Source organism: Mytilus trossulus, chromosome 7 (assembly GCF_036588685.1).
Source record: "Mytilus trossulus isolate FHL-02 chromosome 7, PNRI_Mtr1.1.1.hap1, whole genome shotgun sequence".
Lineage (NCBI taxonomy): Eukaryota > Metazoa > Mollusca > Bivalvia > Mytilida > Mytilidae > Mytilus > Mytilus trossulus.
Window position 1 is genome coordinate 18,331,678 of NC_086379.1, and position 27,370 is coordinate 18,359,047.

Here is a 27,370-nt window from a genome sequence, read left to right on the forward strand (position 1 = left end):
TTAACCATTTTTTGTAAATTTGTAAATTTTTACTACCAGTAACATTTTTCACAGAAACTACTGGGCCAAGTTCATTATAGATAGTGATAATTGTAAGCAGCAAGAATGTTCAGTAAAGTAAGATGTTCAAATGAACAAACACATCACCATCACCACAACACAATTTTGTCATGAATCCATCTGCTTCCTTTGTTTAATATTCACATAGACCAAGGTGAGCGACACAGGCTCTTTAGAGCCTCTAGTTTCAAATGTTGCAAATCCTTGAAATAAACAATACTCATTACTAAAGCTTAAATAAACAAAGGAAGGATTAAAAGTTCTGTGTACTATTGTAAGTCTTCTTTTTTTGCCATGGCATGATCTGAGTTTGTCTTTGCCATGGCATGATCTGAGTTTGTTTTTGCCATGGCATGATCTGAGTTTGTTTTTGCCATGGCATGATCTGAGTTTGTTTTGCCATGGCATGATCTGAGTTTGTTTTTGACTGATGAGTTTAAAACTTTGAATATTCCTTTTGGTATCTTTCTCTCCTCTTTTGTTTACTTCTGGAGTGCAAAAAACTCTTTGGATGGTATAGGTAAATTGCATGCTTCACAAGTCGAGAATAACAGTCTATGTCACTATTATATTGAAATTGAATTAATTTCTTTTAAATTTGCATAAAGATCCAATTGATACTTATTGATCTTTTGTAGAAAAAAACGTTATTCTTAAAAGTTATCAATTAAACATTGATCGTTGTTGTACTTAGATCTTTGATTTTTTTTTAATCATACTACTGTATGGCAGGTTTTTTGTGCTGGGTACAAATTATTCGCTTATTTTCATTACAAGAACAAAATGGTCAAAATAAATTCCACCAATTTAAAACAGCACTTGCAAAGGTTAATTGATAAAAGTTATGAATCTGCCAAAATATTTTGTATACCTTATTCGATGAAAATCGTGAAATTTTACACCTGTGAAAATAACCCTCTTTACTGTATATTGATTTTATTTTTTAAAAAAATAACTAAATGAATGTGTTTGGTATTCAGTTTTGAACACTTATGGTTTAACATCCTGTCAAACCTTAATATTCTGGCCTTGCCAAAGCTAAAGGTTATGCTGTTATCAGACATCTTGTGATGTCTTTACACTAAATATGTTGGAGGTTTACTGATTTATATTTAGCCTGGGGAGAAACATGGTTTATTTGTTCATTTGAAAGCAGGAAAATTTGATGTCATAATCAGATTTTAACCAATGAAGAACTGAAATCAAACAAACCACAGGTTGATTCAAATTTTTTTATACAATGGTAGCAGAAAGGGATATTGATGAAGAATTAGAGAAATATATATATATATATAGAATGTGTAGTGAATGATAAATTAATAATGAAATCATGTCTTATTAAAAAAATCCCTTAATCTGTCATTCTTGTAAACACTGTTAATGGCCATACACAGATAATTATGGGCAAGAATACTGATTTGGTTTTAGTGAACTGTCAACAATTCCAGAAATAACATCAACTTTGATTTTTCATTATTGAAATGAATGCAATTATCAGTATAACAGTAAAATAGGTATTTAATTCTTCATATAGAAATCCTAAATTAGCTCAATGTATCCCAGCCTACACATTATGTTAACCAGGAAAGGTAATAATCAGATATCTGTTTAATCTGGAGTCGATACTATATATATAAAAAAAAGATGTGGTATAATCGCCAATGAGACAACTCTCCACAAGAGACCAAATGACACGCAAATTAACAAACAGAGTTCAGCATACAGCCATCAACAATGAGCAAAGTCCATACTGCATAGTCAGCTATAAAAGTCCCCTTATTAAAATGACTAATGTAAAACAATTTAAACAAGAAAACTAACAGCCTTATTTATGTACAAAAAATGAATGAAAAACAAATATGTAGCACATCAACAAACGACAACAACTGAATTACAGAATCCTGACTTGGGACAAGCATAGAGGGGGGATAGGACCGTTATTGGGACTCTGAGATCGGGTGTTTTTAAGCTTGGGATTTCACGAATAACCCTTTCAGGAGGAATAGGGAATTCTTTGGGACCTCTGGATTTTGTGATTTTAAGCCTGGGATTTCGGGATTTTGAATTTTTAAGCCCAGGATTTTGGGATGAGGACCCCTCCTATCCCCCCTCAGCATATACCTGCAGATTGTAATGGATCCCAACCCTCCCCATAACCTAGGACAGTGGTGTAGTACAACATAATTTAAGAACGAATATAAAAATCAGTTGAAAAAGGCTAAACTCATCAGATGAATACAAATAGAAATACATCTATCAAAAACACAGAAAGGACATGGCTGGGTACTTGCATTATGACCACTACAACAAAAAGATATTTTAAAGTACTGATATGAGAATCATAGTATTAAAGTCACTTTTTGATACAGAGTTAGCAAGGTTCAAAATAAGTTTTTCCAGTTCAGCTCAGTCTCAAATCTGAAGGTGTCAGTTTAAAAATAAAACATATTCTGTGACCTATAGTTGTTAATGTTTATGTCATTTTGGTCTTTTGTGGATAGTTGGCAATCATACCACATCTTCTTTTATATTCTGTATGTTTCATTAAGTCAGTGGTTGGTGTTTGTTGCTGTATATCTTACTTGTTTTTCCTTTATTGTTTTGATCATTACATCAGTTTTCTCTTGAATTAGAATTGTTTTAAATTTGTCATTTCTGGCCTTTTTTTAGCTTGTTTATGATACAGTTTGGATTTTGCTCAATTTTGAATGGTTTACAGTGACATAAAGTTACTAACTTCAATGTTGTTTGGTCACTTTTGGAGAGATGCCCCATTTCAAAACACTGCAAAAGAACAGTCATTGTTAGTTTGGTGGTATTTTGGGGTTTGTCATAACTGTTTTCAAGAATTTTAATAATTTTGAATCTTCTCTTATTCATTTTATTTATACTAGAAAATGACAATCATACCACATCTTCTTTTCTTTATAATGACAAATCATTTCCATTTAATACTGATTTGAATGATTTTTTGGAGTTGTTTGCCTGCTAATAGATAGTTTAACAATGATTTTACAGTTTTTATTCTCTCATTTATTTTCTTCCAAGTAGTATACACGCCAACAGAATACAAATTACGTTACAAAGAGATTAGTTTACTGTACAAGAGACAGCTTTCTTATACTTACACCATCTTTTCTTTAATACAATTATATCAAAATGTTGTGGAAATTAGTACTCCTGTAGGAAAAGTAAACTTGATAAACTTGAAAGGTTTGATTTTAACTTAAGAAGAGTATTTAATACTTCTACAATGGCCAAGGAATGGAAGTTTAACTCTTGCATAACATTTGTAGGTCAATATGTAACAGTTTGTATATTCAATTTACAAAAATATCCATTTTGAAAAAAAAAAATGTAAGTAATTCCAGACATGGTTTTTCTAAAGTGAACATTGATTGGTTAAATATTTCTCAGTGTGTTTGAATTTGTTTGTTAGCTTTTTGGTCATGAATGTTTGTCTCTAATATTTAGTTAACTGTGCATTTGTATTCAGATATGGCAGATCAAATTTATTCGTTCATTGTGTAATCATAAGTTTTTTGATTGAGTTAAGTCTGCCAATTGATATTTTATCGTATGTTTTTCTATGTTGTGATGTTATGCTATTATTTCAGAAAAAGGGAGAAGGTTTGGATCCATTAAAACGTTTAATCCCGCTGCAAATGTTTGCACCTGTCCTAAATCAGGAATCTGATGTACATGTACAGTAGTTGTCGTTTGTTTATGTAATATATACGTGTTTCTCGTTTCTCGTTTTGTTTATATAGATTAGACCGTTGGTTTTCCTGTTTGAATGGTTTTACACTAGTAATTTTGGGGCCCTTTATAGCTTGTTGTTCGGTGTGAGCCAAGGCTCCATGTTGAAGGCCGTTAAAATTTAAATTGTTATTTGGATGGAGAGTTGTCTCATTGGCACTCACACCACATCTTCCTATATCTATGGACACAGAATCCATATCATTAAATGTAGGTTACAGTAATTCAATGATGACCCAATTTTGAGAGCAAACTTGTTGAAATAACACCTCTATCATGGTAGCTGGCAAAACATGTGTACTCCCAATTTCATTAGGGTGAAGGTGTGCTACTGACATTTATTTTGAGCATAACAGAATCTAATTGAAGAGTTAGAGGGTTTCCTCTCTATACCAATCAATGTTTAATCTCTTCTACGTAATTGCTTTTTCATCTCTTATCATAATATCCTTGTCATTACTTGTTGTTAGATGTGAGAAAGCCAATAATCGCCATTATAAACATTTCTATTCCTATATATAAATGTTTTAGAATTAATACTTGCACTACCATAAATATTATTGCCATAATAGAAGTAAATGGTTAGTTGTACTTTTATAACAATAATTATCATTGTAAATATAAGGATATTATAAATGGGTTTTTATTTATAAATATTTTATGAGATAAAGATCATTTGTACTTTTCAGTAAAGTATAATAAGGATAACAGGAATTGACAGGTTTAGAGAGTATAATACATAACACTAACTTCCCATACCAACTCACTCAGGCTTGGAGAGTATAAAATATAACACTTACTTTTCATACTCACTCACTCAGGCTGAGGGAGTATAATAGATCACTCACTCAGGCTTAGAGAGTATGAGAATCACACTAACTTCCCATACTCATTCACTGACTCAGGTTTATAGAGTATAATACATAACACAATTTCCCGTACTCACTTATACTTTTCTATAAAGCATTATAAGATTAACAGGTTTAGAAAGTATAAAAATCACACTAAAATCCCATACCTTCACTCGGTCGGTCTTTTGGATTAGTTTGCAAGTGTGTTTTACTTACACAACTATTTTTGTTCTATTTTATGTATGCTTTGACAATTATGAAGCTTGTTTTAGCAGAAATTCAACAGAAACCATTACCCTTGACTGTCAGTCCTTCCTTCTGTCCCATTTTAGTTTTGCACTCTAACTGAAGTTTGCCACATGCAAACTTTGTGAATCTCATACACAATGCTGCAAACTAAAATTGGAAGACACAGTTCAAATTTGGGCATTGATTTATTATTTTTTTTTAGAGTGATGCCTTGCCCCTTTATTAAATGGAAAATTGCAGTTTTTTACGTTCTGAATACATCCAATTTTAATGAAACTCATACACTATACTAAAAATCACAACATGCAGACAGAATTCAAATTTGGGTGAGTCATTTCTCGTTCTGGAGAAGAAGATGTGGTATGATTGCCAAATAGAACTCTTCACAAGAGACCAAATGACACAGAAATAAACAACTATAGGTCACCGTATGGCCTTCAACAATGAAAAAATCCTATCCGGCTGAATTCAAATTTGATGTTTTAAGTAAGTTGCTTTGGGTAAATTTCAGCAGTATATTTAGAAATGTTTTGATTATTTAATGAAAATAATATCATCAAGAAAATGGTTATTGTTGTTTGGTCAATAACTCCACTAAACTGTGATTCATAACAGTATAAAAACAATTCTGCTATTAAAGGGGTGCAATTAGTGCCCATTGGAACCTACAACCTGTTGATAAACTTTGTTGTCGAAAAGTTAGGTCCATTTTTAACTTGGAAAATTGCAAAAGCTTGAGCTGGGGCGTTCATATCCTTGGACACATTCTTCTTATATTTTAAATTGGCCTTCTACAGGAAAACTGACAAATTAAGCTGATTCATCATTGAAGTAAAATGCACCTGCCATATGATTGAAGTTTATTGAAACTCACAACCTAAATATTGAGAGGCTATTGATACAGTATATGAACTACTTTAGGGAGCTATATACCATTTGATTTTTATGGGGGGGCTAGGATGAAATTTGAAAAAAATAGGCAGGACAGGAGTTTTGAGTAAAAAAAAAAGGCAGGATGAGACACTTGCAAAAAAGAAAAGTCAGGATGACAATTTATGTTAATTAAGTCAGGATAAACTAAAAAAAAAAAAAACAGGACCGGATAGAGTGAAAAAAGAAGGCAGGCTAGAGATAACAACTAAAAAAAAATGCAGGACAAAATTTTTCATCCTAGCCCCCCCATGAAAATCAAATGGTAGCTCCCTTATCAAATGAGGCCCCACATAATATATAAAACTTATCACCACAATAAATCTGTATGTGGTTAGAAAGTGGCATTAGACATGTTTGAAAATATGATCGAAAGTTAGAAAGAAAAATGTATGCTACTTGTATTGTCTATTGATGTTGTCTCTTATGGAAAATGAATGTTCAAAAGTTGAATATTGATTCAGCATGCTTATATCTTGAATTTATATTTCAGTTGTGAATATGAAATAAAACAGCCTTTAGACTTGACAATATTGATTCTTGATAGATGTGTTTTTGCAACAGATCTTTTGTTTTGCCTTGACACTTTTGTGAAATGTTGTTGACTATTAGCAGTTTGAACTTTATAAAAGCAATGAAGATGATATAAATTACTGGTTCTGCAGTAGCATTAATTTAAGCATAGTTACCACATAATCTAATTATTCCTGTGCTAATTGTTGCCACTGAATAAAGAATAATGGGTGAAATCAGCAGAATAATTGACCCAGAAAATGATTTTAAAATAGAGAAAATTCATGAGAGTCAAATAAAGAATATAGTAAAATGGGGTATTAAAATATAATGAATGGAAAATAATGGGCAAAAAATATAAAGAATAGATAGAGATAGTTGGCATTTTTTTTTTTTTTTAACAATACAGATATGAATGACCCCTCTCCCCCCTTAATACAGACCATCATCTATCAAATGTAACTTCATTAGTTGTGAAATACAGCGTTGTCAGAATTGTTCTCTTTGTTCTCTTAGAATTCTAAATGTCTTTAATGATCTCCATCTTCATCTGGCTTGCTGTACACCACGAATTCAAAACTTATATTACATAAAGGACACTGTCAGTGCTTCAACAATGGGTCATGACATTTCACACAGAAAAGGTTTTATAAACAATTTCATATCAGTAATCCTTGTTGTATGAGCTAATGTCTGGGTAATATGTCATCAAAAGTACAACATAACCATGGCTAAAGTTCACTTTATTTGTTAAAGGTTAAATATAAAAATAAGATGATTGCCCATGATGAAACTCTCCATCAGAGAACGAATGACATACATGTTTGCCTGTAGATCACATGTGGTATAGCCTTCAACAATGGACAAAACCAAATTAGGTCAGTACAAGCTGTAAATGGCCTCGAAATGACAAACGTTAAACAATTCAAACAAAAAACTAACAGTCCTTTATATAAGCACAAAACAATCAACCAAATATTCAAATATAATATACAGCAACAAACAAAATTACTGAATTATAAATGGCTCCTGTCTTGGGATAGGCTTGCACATACAAAATGTTGTATTAACTTTATATGTTTCTTTTTCTTCTAACACTTTAGTCACAACTCTTCAAATATCACTACTTAAAAGTTATTACAATATATTTAATGATTTCTAGATCTTTCTAGTGGTTTGTATATTGGTTTTCATTGGTCTAAACTTTTGTTCCTAGTTTTCATTACTTAATAAGTTTTCTAACTCCCTAAAGACCATTTGTTGAATGTTGATTTGATTTTGCTGTGACAAAGATTAGAATGTTTAATATAAAGAGTCTAGACACAGCTTTTGAAGTGAATGACTGCATGGGAATAAGAAAGAGGTTTCAAATTATTAGCCATGTTCTCATTTATTATGTCTTTTCATTTTGTTTTACAAAAAAGCACATCAATGAATCTAATTTGTTCCTTGCAAGGTCATTACAAAAAGTAATAATAAATATAATTTGTTTCTTGCAAGGTCATAAATAAAGTCATAAAAGATATGATTTGTCACAAAAAGTCATCATCAATGTACTGTTACTAAAAAGTGTAACTTGAGTAATTTCTTTTCCATCATATGCATGAAATATTTGCCACTGAACTTTAAGTGAACTAAATAAATCTTTCATAAGTATTGACCTCAGTGATCTGAGACAACTGAGCAAGGTCTCCTCTAGTTTGAAAGATCATAGATTTGATTCTCAGCTGTGTCAAAACAAATACTTTAATTTGCTGTCTCTCTGTTAAGTACTCTGGAGTAAAATTACAGACAGTTATAATGTTTGGTGCTATTTCTGGATAGATTAGAAAAACAGTGAATCTACTATTAAGCATAAATCATGCTGTCTGCAGAAAGTACTTATACAACGCTTATAGGTTGTCTACCTTACACATAACATATCACATGCCATCAGTGTGGCAGCTGAAGGGACATCTAGGTTCAAGGCTTTGATTGCTGATTGATGATACAAGCTTTATGAAAATTTTAACATTTCTATCTTGCAATTGAGATTGATGTTGGAGATAATTGAAGTTATAAGAATTGACAAAACTGTTGGCAGATCTTTGTCTCTGTTAAATTTAGTCACAATTTTCTAGGCTCCATATTGACATACTTGTCTTCTGTTTAAGGACTGTATGTTAATCTCTAAATGTCTTGTTCAGGTCACCTGAGAGAAAGGTTATGGTAAAAACTTTAAAGTTTACAGCAAAATGCATTGAGTGTAGGTAAAGGTAATATCTTTGACTAGCTTGCTTGCTAGCTGAACCGTGAAGTCATTCTTATAAAATAAGAAGATATGGTATATGATTGCCAATGAGACAACTCTCTACAAGAGACCAAAATGACACAGAAATTAACAATTACTTTCGTTTCGGAGAAGTCTGAAGTCCTACAGACACATAGATTGGTTATCTGTCGAACTAGTCTACTTTCAAGGGAGGGTAGTATACCTACCTCATAATGACTTGATGGTTTAGCTAGCAAGCAAGCTAGTCAAAGATATTACCTTTACTTACACACTCAAGGCATTTTTCTGTAATTAATTTCTGATCACTGGTGTTTAAATTTAATAAAATGCTTGACCATTGTAAGTGCTGGCTTAAATTCCAACAAAATAAAAATTTGATATCATGAATTATTATCTGGTGCTAATTTTTTCTTCTTCAGCATGTATTTTGAAAATGTATTAATATTTGATTCTGTGTCTGACTTAAAAGGTGTAAGTGATGCCCTTTTTGACATGTCTGTTTTATAGTTTCCTTTTGTATAACAGCTAGATCGTTTGCCCTTGCTGACATGCCAGTTGCAGGATAATTGGATTTCATTAACAAGTTTATAGTTACCATGACTATATGGTCATGATGCATTTTTGTTCAAATTAAAATTAATCTGATTGTTTTTGAAGATCACATTTTATTCTAAGACTTAATGATTATATGCATAAGGTTTTCATGCCATAAATGGATGATTCTCCTGAGATTTAAGATGTCAACAGTAAAGTAAGGAGCAGTAATTACAGACATAGAAATAACTCTGTGTGTCATTAGAGAATTATATAATCTGAGTGTAGACTTCCAAAAATTCCAACATATTATAAAAAATCGTTCATTTACCTAAAGCATTATTTTGATGATTTGTAGTTTGGGGTTTAAACAATTTTTCATGCCGTTGATTTCAGTGATTGCAAATATTTCAATTAATTTTGAATATCATACAGTGACATAATCATAGATATGAATCAATCCACTTTCAAATGCTATACTGGGCTAGCTGTTTAGTGGAAGCTGAAGGAGTCACTGCCCATAACCATTCTTAGACAACAAGATTAGTATTAATAATTTGTGTACCTTTATGTATTGTCCATGCATCCGTTTCTAATGTGTCAGTAAAACTCAATCTAAATGACTTCCATAGATTTTCTTAAAAGTTGAAAGCAATTAATTAAGTTATGCAAATTTATCTGTTTGATTTTAAATTTATTATTCCATTAATTGTTAATTATTTAGTAACTTTGATGCACTTTAGTTTTGTTATTTCAGTCAATGATATAACACATTAAATTTTAAACAATATACTATTCAGAGCAGACTAATTCATTAACCAGGGCAGTTTCCCATTTATACATGCAGGTCTGAAAAGTCCATGTACTGGGACAGGAAAGTCAAAAATAATATTTGTAACCATAAAGAAACAAAATAAATACCTGCGAAAAGTTCAAATACATTCCTATTATCTCACTCTTAATTTGGCATTTTTAAATCATTCAGTCACACAACATTTGTACTTGCTAGAACAATTTTTGAGAACATCAATAATCATGTATTCAATGCCCTCTGATTTATGGCTCTATGCAGTCCAAACAAACATTACTAACATAAATATATGCAATTTAATGCATAAGAGTTGCAGAACCAGAAATTGAAAACCCAGCAACTGAGTATACAAGGGAAATCAGATACATATCAAATGTCAAACATCAGGGATGGATTCTGTGGAACTGCCACTCAGAGTGACATGATGGCCAAATCTGTTTTTGTATCCTTAGATAATGATTAATCATTACCAGCTGTTCATGTTCCCAAAAATGAAATTAAATTTAACAAAATAATAAAATAGTCTTTACAAAACTCATCAGATGCAAAAACTATTTCTTTCTTATTTTAGATTTTTTTCTCTCTCAAAAATGATATTCACAGTTCAGACAAAAAAGAGTTTTTATCTTGATGGTAATTATTGGACAAAAATGTCTCATAATCATACTCATAGCATTGAAAAAATATTCAATATTGAATTAAAAAGTACTAGAAAATGTTGCAAAATAGAGTCAAATTGTGTTGTAATTTAGTGTTTTTATTTAACAATGTTTAATTGCCTGAGTAAATGATGAAGGCTTAACAATGATATTTATTCTATTTCTTCTGCTAAGTAAATGATTAATGTATGCTTTTAAACAAATGCTCCAATAGTTTAATTAAGCTGTAATGATTAATTGGATTTCAATTTAATGTTCCCATTGTATCATCATCAGTGTTACAATACTGTCAATACCACATTCTCCTACAGAAGTGAGCATTAGACAATATGTTTCCATGTGAGAATTGACTAAACCTTATCCCACCAATAATGTCAAAGCGTTACTAGATATCTATTGGTCAAAATTACAAAGTCCTTATGGAAATGAAATATAAATATATGTAACTGTAGCAATAATTCTTGTTGACAATGTTAATGGTATCCAGAGGATTCATTCTGCTACAGTATTGATCTAGAAGCTGTTAGAAAAAAGATATAAATTTGTTTGATTTTAGACTGTTAATATCCTTGATAGGAACAAATAGCCTATAAAGGCTTAAATATCTGAGACAATTTTGACATGTTGCGGTTGAAAACTGAGATATCTTGATGTATGTATACACAGCTGGATAGTTCATTAAAATTGTAGAACTTGTCACGCTTATAGAATGGGTGAGTAAAGTTTTATTAATTAGGCATTTGGGTTTTTTTCCCTGACGCTTTTTGTCACAATTAATATCTGATATTTGTGGAAATATTTTCCTCTTTTTGGAACCTTTTTTTTTGGGGGGAAAATAAACAATTGTGTATACATTTCTTTAAATAATTGGAATCCAATAGAAATCTTGCTGAGCATGCAAAAAATATTTGCCACTGGACATTTTAAGCAACCAACAATCAATCAATTAATTAACGCAGTTATGCAGAAATTAAATGGGGTTTATATATAAAATATCTGTTAAAAAGTGACCCAATTTGTTCCAATGCTTCTCATAATCACATCAAATTAGTTGCCAATTCTGAATTAGACAGAAAAATGACTTACAAAAGGCGAGGTTAAAGAAACTGTTCTATGAATTTGCTTATAAATTTGTTACCTATATGGAGCTATGTTATAAGATGCAATTTACTCAATAAAATTTGAGTCAATGTGCAGGTAACAAATTTATGGCAACATAAAACTATTTTGCTTTAAACATTATTGAATGTTTACCATGATCATTTACATGTTTGTTTTATACCTTAGTAAAAAGAAAACTGTAGCAATTTCTTTCTAATTTAATTCAATGTGGTTTCATGCCTGTCTTGATTATTCTCAAAAGAAAACATACTGCTCTCAAGTTTCAATAAATAAAAGTCAGATCAATAGCTACATACTGCTTTAAATCCAAAATACCAAAAAAATCACCAACACCATGTCTTACTCGTGGCTATTAAAGGAATGCCTATTATTGGACCATTTAAAAAATATTCGTTCAATTTAAACTCAGGCCCGAACTGTATAATAGTCCCGAATCATTTTAATAATATTCATTTTTCAATTTTTTTTCTCACATTTTTCATGTCCTTGCCTTTTATAGCTGACTATATGATATAGGATTTCTCATTGTTGAAGGCTGTACAGTTGCCTTTAATTGCTTACATCCACTTCATTTGAACTCTTGTGGAAAAGTTTTCTCATTGGCAATCATCACATCTCCTTATTTTTATACTCATTCATTTTCGCTTTTGTGAATCGAAATCTGTACATTAAGTTTGATTGGCCTTAACTATCTGATTAGCTTTGTATTTCCAGTGTTCTAGTGTTTGGATTACTGGTGTATACTTATAATTTTAGCTTATTGCTGCAATTATTCCCAGTAAATTACAATGTTTTATGAGTGTGTTGACTGCCTAGCAGAACAATAAATGGAATTGCCAGCTAGATAAAAATCTGTATTTTATATCTCCCTCCATACATGGATGCCATCAGTGCAAACATTTTTATGAGGCTTGTAATTAAACAGAATTGATTTGAAATTCTAGTGGGACTAATTTGTCCATAAAGACATGCAGGGAAGCCAAACCTTTTTTAATGGTAATGTTTTCTCCTCAATTCTGTTAAGATTATCTTATATGGCTGGTTACAGACTCCAACTTGTATTGTAGAGTCCTGTATAAAATATGGATATTGGACAAAATAATATAAATATATGGACATCTAATCTACCGGGAGTCCAAATGAAAGTGCTAAAAGTTGTGTTAAACACCTACAATTCACTTTAGATCCATCGTAATAAGACTTGGTTTAAATTTTATTGAAAAACATTTTTTCTTAAATTCACTTACCCAAGTGCTGTAATTAAGGTGACACTGGAAAGAGGGGGTCTACGTTTCTGTTTTCTTTGATTTTTAAGCCATTTTTCTCTATTCTTTATGAATTTTCCCTCACTCCCAGTTATTCTCTATTTTCCATATTTTAGCACTAATTATTGTCTATTCTTTATTTTTTGCCTAATTTCCTTTTTTCTGATTTTTGGCCCTTAATTCTGCACATTCTGTCTATTATTTTGGCTGAGTATTCTGTCAACCCCATCTACATCCTCAATTATACCACATCTCCTTATTTCTAGGCTGAGTTTTCTGTCAACCCCATCTACACCCTCAATTATACCACATCTCCTTATTTCTAGGCTGAGTATTCTGTCAACCCCATCTACACCCTCAATTATACCACATCTCCTTATTTCTAGGCTGAGTATTCTGTCAACCCCATCTACACCCTCAATTATACCACATCTCCTTATTTCTAGGCTGAGTTTACAGGTTTCAGTTTCATAATCAGGAATGTTATTGTAACAAGGCATCTTCTTGTTTGGAAAAGGAGATGAAATAATTACATTAACTGGCAATGCTGAAGACAAAATAGGCTTGTTAATTTCCCAATTAAGATTTGAATATATGGATATGTCAGTTAAGCTTTAATTTGATTTGTATGTTATGTCTTACACTATAACAAGACACCTGCTATCTCTCCTATTATTCACCAGTGAAATACCAATTAGATGACAAGACATTTGTAGAGTCATAACTCATTACAAACTGAGCTTTTAACCTAAAGGAAATCTGAACTGATCAGAACATTGCCTCATTCTTTCTTGGAGTGTGATTTATGGATATTGGTTAGATATATAGGTTTTCCCCAAATACTGTGGATTCAATTATTTTTGTGGGTTAAGAATAACTTACATGTTCGTGGATATTTGATTTTGTGAATGTCTACATACAAGTCTATAGAAAATTTGTCATTCACTGAATATATAATTTTGTGGTTCGCCTTTACCCACGAAATCTGCAAAAACTAGTATCCAACGGATAGTAACGAATTCACAGTAGCCAAATTTTGATGCATAAATTATACCTGGTAAAAATGTATGTGAACATTATTTTTTTAATATGTCACAAAAGATGACTGTTTTTTTAACAAACCTGATCCTGGGTCAAATCGGAAGACTGAGGCAGTTGATGAAGGATAGAAAAGGGGAATTGTTTGTGTTCAGACATTGAAATACAGGGGCAGATCCAGCCATTTTTAAAAGGATGAAGAAGGGATGTCCCAACCCACAGACCCCACCCCTGGATCCGCCACTGAAATATGGCCTGCTTTAAGTAATCTTCTGTATTGAATTTTTTAGTTCCAAGTTCTTGGACATTAGAGAAAGCTCCCATCGTCTCATACATACAATTACTGCATTAAAAATACCTAGTTTGACAGAAACAAATGGAGATCTGATAGCTGTTGTAGATTGATATGTACTTTAATCCTTAATTGCATAATATGTTATCAGTTTAGATTTTGTCTTCTTTCTTTGGCTGCACTTTTAAAATCCTTAATTGCATAATATCTTACTATAAAAGGTTTTGTCTTCATTCTGACTGTCCTTTTTGGATCAACATAGCATTTGGCTGTCTAGACAAATTAAACATATATATTTTGTTCAAGACAATAATTGGTAATTTTGATACTAAAATAAGTATACAAACTGCTCATTGGAAGTCATTAACAGCTAAGCAATGGCCTTGGAATTGTTATATAAATCCACAACAATTAATAGTTTATGATTGTGTGGTAATATGCAACTTGATTATTAATTGATTCCTTATTTGAGTAGGTGTAAATTTTTGTGTATTTGATTCTTTTTTTTAATTATTTTGTTAGTACATGTACTGTTAAACCTTTTAAAAAACTTCAGTTAACAGTTGAATATTCAGATTTGTTTTATAAAACTTAAGCACTGATTTCTCACACATTGCTTTACCTGATTTCTAGCGTATTACTTTTAGTTTACCTGATTTCTAACACAATGCTATGCCTGATTTCTAGCTCTTTACTTCACCTGCTTTCTAACTGATTTTTTTAACTGATTTCTAACTCATAACTTCACCTGATTTCTAACTGATTGTTTGAACTGATTTTTAACTAATTGCTTTGTCTGATTTCTAACTCATTGCTTTGTCTGAATTCTAACTCATTACTTCACCGGCTTTCAAACTGATTGTTTAACTGATTTCTAACTAATTACTTCACCTGTTTTCTAACCCATTGCTTTGTTTGATTTCTAACTCATTGCTTTGCCTGATTTCTAACTCATTGCTTTGCCTGATTTCTAACCCATTGCTTTGTCTGATTTCTAACTCATTGCTTTGTCTGATTTCTAACTCATTGCTTTGTCAGATTTCTAACTCATTGCTTTGTCTGATTTCTAACTCATGGCTTTGCCTGATTTCTAACCCATTGCTTTGTCTGATTTCTAACTCATTGCTTTGTCTGATTTCTAACTCATTGCTTTGCCTGATTTCTAACCCATTGCTTTGTCTGATTTCTAACTCATTGCTTTGTCTGATTTCTAACTCATTGCTTTGCCTGATTTCTAACCCATTGCTTTGTCTGATTTCTAACTCATTGCTTTGTCTAATTTCTAACTCATTGCTTTGTCAGATTTCTAACTCATTGCTTTGTCTGATTTCTAACTCATTGCTTTGTCTGATTTCTAACCCATTGCTTTGTCTGATTTCTAACTCATTGCTTTGTCTGATTTCTAACTCATTGCTTTGCCTGATTTCTAACCCATTGCTTTGTCTGATTTCTAACTCATTACTTTGTCTGATTTCTAACTCATTGCTTTGCCTGATTTCTAACTCATTACTTTGTCTGATTTCTAACTCATTACTTTGTTTGATTTCTAACCCATTGCTTTGTCTGATTTCTAACTCATTGCTTTGCCTGATTTCTAACCCATTGCTTTGGCTGATTTCTAACTCATTGCTTTGTCTGATTTCTAACTCATTGCTTTGCCTGATTTCTAACTCATTACTTTGTCTGATTTCTAACTCATTACTTTGTTTGATTTCTAACTCATTGCCTTGTCTGATTTCTAACTCATTGCTTTGTCTGATTTCTAACTCATTGCTTTGCCTGATTTCTAACTCATTACTTTGTCTGATTTCTAACTCATTGCCTCATTGCTTTGCCTGATTTCTAACTCATTTCTTTGTTTGATTTCTAACTCTTTGCGTTGGCTGATTTCTAACTCATTGCTTTGTCTGATTTCTAACTCATTGCTTTGCCTGATTTCTAACTCATTACTTTGTCTGATTTCTAACTCATTGCTTTGCCTGATTTCTAACTCATTGCTTTGGCTGATTTCTAACTCATTGCTTTGTCTGATTTCTAACTCATTGCTTTGTCTGATTTCTAACTCATTGCTTTGTCTGATTTCTAACTCATTGCTTTGTCTGATTTCTAACTCATTGCTTTGTCTGATTTCTAACTCATTGCTTTGGCTGATTTCTAACTCATTGCTTTGTCTGATTTCTAACTCATTGCTTTGGCTGATTTCTAACTCATTGCTTTGTCTGATTTCTAACTCATTGCTTTGTTTGATTTCTAACTCTTTGCTTTGTCTGATTTCTAACTCATTGCTTTGTCTGATTTTCAACTCATTGCCTTGTCTGATTTCTAACTCATTGCTTTGTCAGATTTCTAACTCATTGCTTTGTCTGATTTCTAACTCATTGCTTTGTCTGATTTTTAACTCATTGCCTGGTCTGATTTCTAACTCATTGCTTTACCTGAATTCTAAATCTTTTTTACCTGAATTCTAAATCATTACTTTGCCTGATTTTGAACTCAATGCATAACCTGCTTTCTAACTCATGATATTACCTGCTTTTAACACATTCATTGTGTTTCCTGATTTTTTACTGGCTTTGGAGCATGTTGCTTTGCCTGATAACTCATTTCTTTACCTTATTCTGTACTCATTGTTTTACCTGATTTCAAACTCTTCTAGGTTTACTGATTACTGGCATTGATCTACCAGATTTCTGAAAGTGAGGGTCTATTGGGAATAGTAAATAAAAGTGAATGTACAGACAATTTACTCCTATGTGTATATACTAACAGTTTTGCTACATAGTAATTCTATTAAAGCAGTAAATCAAGCCTAACAAAGGCTTTTCATTCAAAATTACTATAGATGAGTCTGTCATTTACTGGGTTTACTCTCATGGGAAGAAATTTTTCAAATATTTTTTGTCTAGACTATGCATGTAAGAACACCAAGATTGACTAAAGGAGTCCTAATTTAGTGAAATTAGAAAAGTGAATTATGGAGGAAAGTACGGGAAAACTGAATACTAGATAGTACGTAGGTGTATGCATGGTGTTAGATATTGTGTAATAAAATATCAATTCTGAATCCCTTTTGGCTAGTAAGACAAATTACAAAATATCTCTTCAGTTCCTTAAAAGATGTAAAACAAGTTTATGTGAAATAAAAAGGATAGAATATTATTTTGCAGTAAACTGTCGCCTCTATTATGTTCAGTTCATAGAATTGGATTTTGGAACATTATGTTTTGTTAAATCAAGTCCCTGGAGTTTTAAATGTGTGTTACGACTATTGTTCCTGGAAACTATATGAGAAAGAAAAATGTTTGATTTAAATAAATAGTGTTTGCTTAAGACTCATAAAACATTCTTTTTATAACATTTGACATAATATCTGAGCTGCTTTTATAGTTTAATCCAGATTAATGTCATACATTTGGGAAATTAATTGAACAGTTATATTGAAGTGATAAAACCATCCTTTGGTATATAATGATTCTAGTATGAATAATTGATGCTTTCTCAATTGCAAGTCAAAATTTCATGATTCTAACAATATGTATATATAGCATATGCTAATGGCTATTGTTTTATTATTGTTTCCAAGGGACTTAAGGTGATATATACGTATATATATGTAAAGAGAGGACATTATACTTACATGAACAGGAAGTTATAGGATTCACCTGTAACATTTTATTATGGAATAAAAATTATGGGAACAGCCGAAAGTACAGGTAAATTTACTTAAATGGAAATATTTTCTCAAATTGTTTTTTTTTATTTTTAAATTTTAAAATTTCAAGGAAAATATACATAATGAACATAGTTTTCATGGAAAAAGGAGAAAAATATATGCCAATAATCATAATATTAGTTGAAAATTATATCATTTATGTTGGCTTGAGAAAGATTATAGAAATATAAATTGTCACCTATTGACATCAAAGCAATTTAAAAATTTATACATGAAAGTTTAAATAGGAGACCTGAATTTTTTCAGAAAATAATTTAAAAAGTCAATTCAGCACACCAAAAGATATAATAAGTATGAAAGGCCCATAACTCCTGAACTATTAGTTTGAACAAATGTGTACTGCATGTTTAACATGTGACAGTCATAAAATATTCTCATAAAAACTTTAGAAAGTACAATGAAAAAGGAAGTACATTGTAATTTACACAAGCATATAAAATGTTAAAGAGCCATAATATTACATTAAACAATATTACTGATATAAATAAACTTTATAATCATTTGTAATTCAGCAGAAATTGAGAATATTTAACATAAGATAATACAGTGGCGTTCACTTTAAAAACAAATTGTCATATGGAGGCATTCTCTTTTCTATTTTCCTTAGATAAAATTAATATCATTTGTGTGATCTTTTCCAATATTAAGTGTGAGTTTTAGAAAATTAGGATATTTGACAAAGATCATCTTTTTTGGAGCCTATTTTGGCAATTATCTTGTTCTTCTCTAATCTGTTTGTATGCAAATATGTTTTTGTTCCTAACCTCTAGTGCACACCATCACAAAGGTTCCAATAAAATGTTGACGTCATAATGTTTGATTTTTGTCTTGAAAATTATTTTGGCTACATTAACAATAGTAACATTCTTACTAAACTACGAAGTGGTACATTGAAACTTAATGTTGAAGTTGGTCGCTTCTCTGATATACCAAGAGAAATGCGTCTTTGTGTATGTTGTAATATGCAATGTGTTGAGAACGAATTTCATTTTGTATTGGTATGTCCAGCATATAGGGCAATTAGAATATTGTTTTTGCCACGCTATTATTGTTCATGGCCTACTATTTTTAAACTATCTTGTTTGTTGAAAGCTTATTCTAGATCTCTAACAATTAAGCTCTGTAACTATTTAAAGAGTGCATGGAAAGCTAGATCTGATATTATTGGTTAGCTACATTATGTATGTTATTATTGTATTGTTCTCTGTTACCAGTCTTTTGTCACATTATGTATATATTATGTATTGCCATAGCATGTTCTATATGCTTTTGCAAATAAATTCATTCAACGATTCATAATGCAAAAGATCTGACGTCACAATAGAAATGAGATTGTTGTATGACATTCAAAGTTTAAGTGGTGCAGATTCTTGGGTCAATCAACTCAAATTTCTAAAAAGCGGCAAGGTGTATTGTTAAAGGTGTAATACCACCAAATCATGGTATGTCACATCCGGTTGTATACGAAAGTAGGTCTAAAAAAATATTCCCTTGAATTTGACCGTTGTAGGTAATTAATCCTACATTTTATTGCAGTAAAACTATTTCTGTGTCATTAACATATGTCTTGGGTATTTCAAAACACCATTATTTTTTATTTGTGATTTCTATAGAAAATTTTGTAATCTTGAGGTTACATGGTGACTAAACCTTGTGCACAGGTAGAATAAGGGGAGAAATTTGATTGGTTTACTTCAAATGATAGTTATTTTCTTATATGCAATGAAATGTTATGTGAAAATTTTTCTATAGAATTGTACAGGATAAAACTTTACTCATGCCAAGTATTTCTTTATTTGAAACAAAGATAAATTCTGATTTTTTTTTTAAAAAGTGCAAATTTAACAAAGACTAATAGGGGAAAATCAATGGTGGTATTACACCTAAAGCATGGCTGTGTTGTTGAAAACTATTTGTTGACTTGTTATTTCCTTTTGTATAATTGGTCAGGCAGGTATCTTATTGATGTATCATCTGTATCTCCTCTGTCCTTAAATTATGCATGAAATAGTTGCCGCTGGACATTGAACAATCTATCAATAGATCTATACTTTATTCATAACACATTACATCTTCATAATGTAAAAAGGAAGACATTATAAACAGGCTGATTTCATAACCTTAGTTTAGTACATAAGTGACCATTTACCCAGCTGACCAATACAATGTAATCAATTATTTATTGTAGTGAAAGGCAACTAACATAATAAGCTTTGTCCTAGACAAAGTAATATTTCAAATTATTGGTATAATCATTTTTCCTTTGGCTTTGGCAATTTCCAATAAAAACTAGTAAAAGCCATTCATCATGCAAGTAACCAATGAAATGGTGTTGTGACCCCAATACAAAACCACTTGACTTCACGGTAATATGGGATGGTAGAACGTGGAACAATTCTCAGATCAAATTCAAATATTTCATTGGATTTGTGTCAAATGTAAATGAGCAAAGCAAATTTTGAGTACTTGGGATTGTTTGGTTTTGACATTGTTTATCGATTATCATAAAGGTTCAGTTGGCAAATTAGAAAAATATAGAAGTATTTGACTAGAAAATGATTAAAGATGATGATAATTGTGCTAAAATGAGTTCTTGGACTTCTATCTATTGAATAATACAGTATAAAAGATGCATTAACATCTAAATATGTTTCTTGAAGATTTTGTAACACACTGAATGTTCTAGTATGACATCAAACTCAGAACCTGAAGCTAATCTAAATTATCCATCTTTTAAAAACCATTATTTTTTTAACAAATGACACTACATATTGCCATACAAATATAATGGTTTCAGAGGCTAATAAAATGGAACACATTTAATTGCAATTGGTTTTTATTAAAGCCGCTATCAGTTTTCTAAAGAGCTTTTATCAAAACTGAAATACTGTGCAAAGTGGGAATTTTCCTTGAGGTAGTTATTTTCCCTTAATTCACAATGATGATAAAATTGTTAAAAAATCCATTTACATTATAATGATCCAGAGGGAAAATCAGCATAATTGACCAAAATATAAATTCTAAGTGAAACCTTGTAAACAAGTTTGGCTCCAGAAATGGCAGAATTTATATTCTGTGAAAATTAAATCACTTTACAGTGCATTATTGTTGTAAAACAATTCCTTTAAAACTATATTAAAGTAAACATACCATATATGGTAAAGGAAATATGATAAATGATTATAAACTGTGAATTCATTCTTATTTGTTGGATACCTGTATAATTTGTGGGTTTCATGGATACACTTGAACCACACATTCAAATGTTCAACAAATTTTGTATGCATTTTGTATGCAAAGATTGGTAAAACCATGAAATCAAATATCCATGAAAAATGCAACTTTTACTCAATCCACCATATTGGTACCCAAGAATAATAAATGAATCCACAGTACTGTAAAGTAAATTGCATTAACAGCTTAATTTTGTTTATTCTTGCTATTAAGTTTAGAAAGGGAATATCCAAACTTGCAAAAAATATTTGTCTACTGTGAGTATGGGATAGGGTTTTTTCTGTAATATAGAATTGAAATAAGATTATACAGTTTCATCATAATTTACTATTTTTCAGAAATAAATGTGCCATTCTAAATTATATTTCAAAAACAAATATTAATCAGAATAATTTGCTATATGATAGTTGCTAATCTTTTCTTTTGATGCTGTGATATTTAATCACATAATTGATATTTGTTTCTCCAAGGGATTGAAATTTCAGATATTCTACAGCAGATTAATGAAGCATAGCCGATTCTATGTTGCCTTTCATATAAAACAACTTTTCAATATTTGAATAGATATTTCTATTGTTAATGTATTGTCTTTGGAGTGCAGTAAAATAATGTTTAAGGCCATACCTTAAAAATCTTGGTTTAAAAACTACGGATTACTGTGGATTCATTAGGGCCCCGCCGACTAAGGCGGGTCGCCCTATAGTGATCAGTCTGTCCGTCCGTCCGTCCGTCCGTCTGTCCGTCCGTCCGTCTGTCCGTAACACTTTAACTTTGTGACCGCTCTATATCTTGAGAACCGTTATGATTTCAAAGTTTATACTTGACATCCATTTTAACCAACACCAGAGGGTGTGTCATGATGTATGTAAAACTTCCTAGGTCAAAGGTCAAGGTCAAAAACTTTGGTTTCAGTTGACAACCCTGTGTCCTGTGGTGAAGATTGTGTCCACTCTATATCTTGAGAACCGTTATGATTTCAAAGTTTATACTTGACATCCATTTTAACCACCACCAGAGGGCGTGTCATGATGTATTTACAACTTCCTAGGTCAAAGGTCAAGGTCAAAAACTTTGGCTTTAGTTGACAACCCCGTGTCCTGTGGTGAAGATCGTGTCCGCTCCATATCTAGATAACCATTATGATTTCAAAGTTTATACTTGACATCAATTTTAACAACCACCAGAGGGCGTGTCATGATGTATTTACAACTTCCTAGGTCAAAGGTCAAGGTCAAAAACTTTGGCTTTAGTTGACAACCCCGTGTCCTGTGGTGAAGATCGTGTCCGCTCCATATCTAGATAACCATTATGATTTCAAAGTTTATACTTGACATCAATTTTAACAACCACCAGAGAGCGTGTCATGATGTATGTACAACTTCCTAGGTCAAAGGTCAAGGTCAAAAACTTTGGTTTAGAGTTGACAACCCCGTGTCCTGTGGGATTGTGTCCGCTCCATATCTTGATAACCGTTATGATTTCAAAGTTTATACTTGACATCCATTTTAACCACCACCAGAGGGCGTGTCATGATGTATTTACAACTTCCTAGGTCAAAGGTCAACGTCAAAAAGACTTTGGTTTCAGTTGACAATCCTGTGTCCTGTGGTGAAGATTGTGTCCGCTCCATATCTTGAGAACCATTATGATTTCAAAATATTTTACTTGACATCCATTTTAACCAACAACAGAGGGGGTGTCATGATGTATGTACCACTTCCTAGGTCAAAGGTCTGTCTGTCTGTTGGTCTGTCCATCGCTAACAAATTTGATCCACACTATATTTTGAAAGGACAGCTGTTATTATTTCATACTTTATACCTGACAAACATTTTCAACTTAACATATATATAAACCAACACCAGAGAATGTGTCATAATGTATGCATCCTAGGTCTAAGGTCAGTCTGTCGTTCTGTCCATCCGTTCGTTGTTCTTAACAAAGTGTGTCCGCTCTACCTCTCGAGAACCGTTTATATTTCATACTTTATACTTGGTGGGTCATAATATATTGAAGGCATAATTCTAAAAATATGTGACAAATATCAATTGGGCAGCACCTTTAAACATATTGTTCAAACATCAATCCATATATCCAGAAGTCACCTTAGAGTAGTCAACAATTAGTTCACATCATGCAGTCATATCACTATTATACTATGAAAGTAAGATGAGAATATTTATCAGTTTTAACTTAAAATCTTAGATTGAAATCACACATGAGACTATGTAATAACTTCAAATAATGCTTCATATCAGATTATCCATACAACTTATTTACCCCACGTTATTGACAGCGGGGCCCACAGAGATGGCTTCCATCTCAATGATATCTAGTTATTATTCGTTGGATACCAATTTTCGTGGATTTCGTGGGTAAGGGTGAACCACGAATTCAAATGTTCAACGAAAAACATATTTTCAATAGGCTTTCCATACAGAGATTGACAATGTAACCTTTGGGTATGGGATTTTCTCACTGCTTTGAAGACCCATTGAAGGACCTGCTCTTTGGTTGGGTTGTAACACCACTTTCACATTTCCATTCTCATTTTCACTAGTAAATTTTGACCATATCTAGTACAATCTTATCATCCAATAACTTTTAATCATTTCTAGTACAAATGTACCAAGTAACTTTTTACCATATCTAGTACAAATGTACCCAATAACCCTTTTTACCAATATATCTGTAGCACATATATACCTAGTTACTTTTGACCATACCTACATGTAGTACAAAAATACAGAATTACTTTTCACCGTACCTAGTACAAAAATACAGAATTACTTTTCACCATACCTAGTACAAAAATACAGAATTACTTTTGACCATATCTAGTACAAATGTACCCAGTAACTTTTGACCATATCTAGCACTAATGTACCCTGTAACTTTTGACCATATCTAGTACAAATGTACCTTGTAACTTTTGACCATATCTAGTACAAATGTATCCAGTAACTTAGTTTTACCATATTTAGCACTTATATACAACTTAGTTTGACCATATCTAGTACACATGTACTCAATAAATTTTGACCATATCTAGTACAAAAATACAGAATTACTTTTCACCATACCTAGTACATTGTACAAAAATACAGAATTATTTTTCACCATACCTAGTACAAAAATACAGAATTACTTTTGACCATATCTAGTACAATTGTACTCTGTAACTTTTGACTGATCTAGTACAAATGTACTCTGTAACTTTTGACCATATCTAGTACAAATGTACTCTGTAACTTTTGACCATATCTAGTACAAATGTACCCAGTAACTTTTGACCATATCTAGTACAAATGTACCCAGTAACTTTTGACCATATCTAGTACAAATGTACCCAGTAATTTTTGACCATATCTAGTACAAACGTACCCAGTAACTTTTGACCATATCTAGTACAAATGTACTCAGTAACTTTTGACTATATCTAGTACAAATGTACCCAGTTACTTTTAACCATATATAGTACAAATGTACCCAGTAACTTTTGACCATATCTAGTACAAATGTACTCAGTAACTTTTGACCATATCTAGTACAAATGTACCCAGTTACTTTTGACCATATCTAGTACAAATGTACCTAGTAACTTTTCTGGAAATAAATACTAGGAAATGTTTTCACAGTCTTAATTTGCATGATTGTGCTTAATAATGACTTTATATATAAGTCTGTTAAAGTTCAAAATTATAAGACTTGTTTATTTACGTTTGGCTTTTGCCTAAGATGTACTTAGACATTGTTAATAATTGAATCTGGAATTTATTGATTGCATAACCATTTTTATGTGCATAAATAGCAGATAAAAATTTCTTTAGGCGGCAGCAAGAATAAAATTTTGGACAAGTGGTTTGCTTTTATGGACAAGTAATTTATCATGGTTATTTACCCTAAGGTCAATTTATTAGAAAAGTCAAATCATGGTTCTATTTAAATAACTTGAAGGGATATAACCCTCTTTGGAAGATTTTCTTTACCTGGACATTGCAGATTTTTGTTACATCAGATTTCCAAAAAATATCCTGGCATTCTTGATGTATCTCTGCTAAATGTGTCAGTACTACAAATTGTTCAAGAATTCATGTGACCCAGGTCAGAATAATAAGGCTTGTAGAATTAATATAAACAATTAATAGGCTAAACCAAGTGAAAGTGGGCCAGAATCCCAGGCTTTGCAAAAATTGATGTACAATATTTCAGATAACAGCTGTTTATAAAATTGAGAAAAGCATGTTCTTTAATTTGCATATTTTGTCTCAGTTTTTGAAGGGTGTTGATTTTATGTGTTAAAACATGTTAGTTGTAGGCTAATAACAAGAAAGCAACAAGAAAGCAACAATCTAAAAACATCTAGATAGGCATAGAGGACTAAAGTTGACATACTGTCATCAAATGTTAATTCAAAGTTATATTGGAGTCTTAGAAATAAAACATAAAGGAGGATTTGCTTAGTTTGTATATTTTATTTAACAACATGAGAGGATTAAATAACTGAGAGAAAATTAAATAACTGAGAGAAAATAATCTGACTATTCCAACATTTATAGGCTTTCTGAGAAAGGCAAAAATCTATAACACAAGATAAGCTTTAAAGACAGTAATTTTGATGTCTGAAAATGATCTAATAAATACAATGCTTTAAGAAATTATTGTCAGGTCAAATATCTTTTAGTGTTTTGTTCTAAATATCATTGAATATTTTTATTTATTCAAACAGAGATAAACACATATTGTAATATGTATATGTATTACAATTGTCATTTAAAAAATGATTAAAGTTTGATATTTTTTTATTCTTTTAATGAGTATTTCCTCATAAATATTAGTTATATTGAAATGTTTGTACTAAAACATGTTTTTGTCATAATGGTCTAGTCTATTTGAAAATTGTTTTAGATGCAAATCTAATGGCTCAAGCAGGGTAAACCATTTATCTAAGGACCTTGGTAGCCCAGTGGTCTTAGTAGTGGAATTACTAGGTGAGCTTCAGGCATCAATCATAATTGTCTAGGATTGTGGTTCTCCACGGACTCTGGATTTCTCTATCATTAAAAGCTGACCTCTATGTAATACCACAATAGATCTGGAAGTTCCATTAAAAACCTATCAATAAATCCAACCATTTATTTACGTTTAATTTTAAAGGTAGACAACCTAGATGCTTCATGACTTGTACACAGATGTCTTATTAAGTTTATGTTTGCCATGAGTATTTGTTCTTGACTTCATCTTCTTACAAACAGTATGGTATTTATCTCAGCCTGGAACTCAATCTTGTTTCATTGGTGACTTTTAGGCATCTCATATGCTGCTGAAGTTTGCTTTCATTAGTTTGTTTAATAAGATTATACATACTTTTTTCTTGTCATTATATTAATGTTGTTTTTGTCACAAATCGTGTACTTAAGTTGGTTTATATGGCAATAAAAAGTTGATTTGATTTGGTTTGATTGAAGTTTTGGAAGAAGTGATTTGATTTTTTTCTTTTTGAGGCATGACAACATAAAACATGATGTAATATAAGCATGGTAGTCAGAATTACTTTGTGCTCCTGGAATATTTAAATCAATGGGAATAAATAAATAATGTCTTTCACTTTAACCTTAAAACCAAAAACAAATTGTTTTGCATATCAGATGTATATTTTCAATATTTATGTCTAACATTTGTAGATTGTGGTAGAATGATGAAAAATGTATGAGAAAACATATTGATTTTTAAGAAAAGATTTTACTAGAATGAAAACTTAACAACAGCACTTTTTGCAAGTCACAGCAGAGAAATAAAGAAAAATGAACAATGTACTGAAAATCTCCTAAGAAGTCAATCTTTTAGATGCAACTAATCTGTGAGCATGACTTAAAAAGAACATTGATGCATTGAATATCTCCATTGAATTAAAACAATAAATACAGGATTACAATTTTATAGATGCAGTTTCTATGTTAGGACGTCTTAACAAATGCTTTTGAGTTATAGCACCTTATTGTGTGTCATGATGAAACATACTATTCAGAGCTTTATAAATGACTTGAC

At 31.4% G+C, this 27,370-nt stretch overlaps 1 protein-coding gene across 5 annotated transcripts in view; it reads left to right on the forward strand.

Annotated features, from left to right (window-relative positions):
* The window catches only part of LOC134724743 (paladin-like), a 115,565-nt gene that overhangs the window by 24,848 nt on the left and 63,347 nt on the right, over positions 1–27,370 (forward strand). Inside the window, exon 1 of one of the 5 annotated variants that reach the window (XM_063587952.1) lies at positions 11,114–11,351. The exons of 3 other annotated variants lie outside the window; for them this stretch is intronic. In XM_063587952.1, coding sequence (XP_063444022.1) covers positions 11,348–11,351 — 4 coding nt within the window. In that variant the 5' untranslated portion in view covers positions 11,114–11,347. Of the gene's footprint in view, positions 1–11,113; positions 11,352–17,885; positions 18,069–27,370 lie in introns of those variants that run through there. One more of the 5 variants, XM_063587951.1, reaches the window with a different exon arrangement.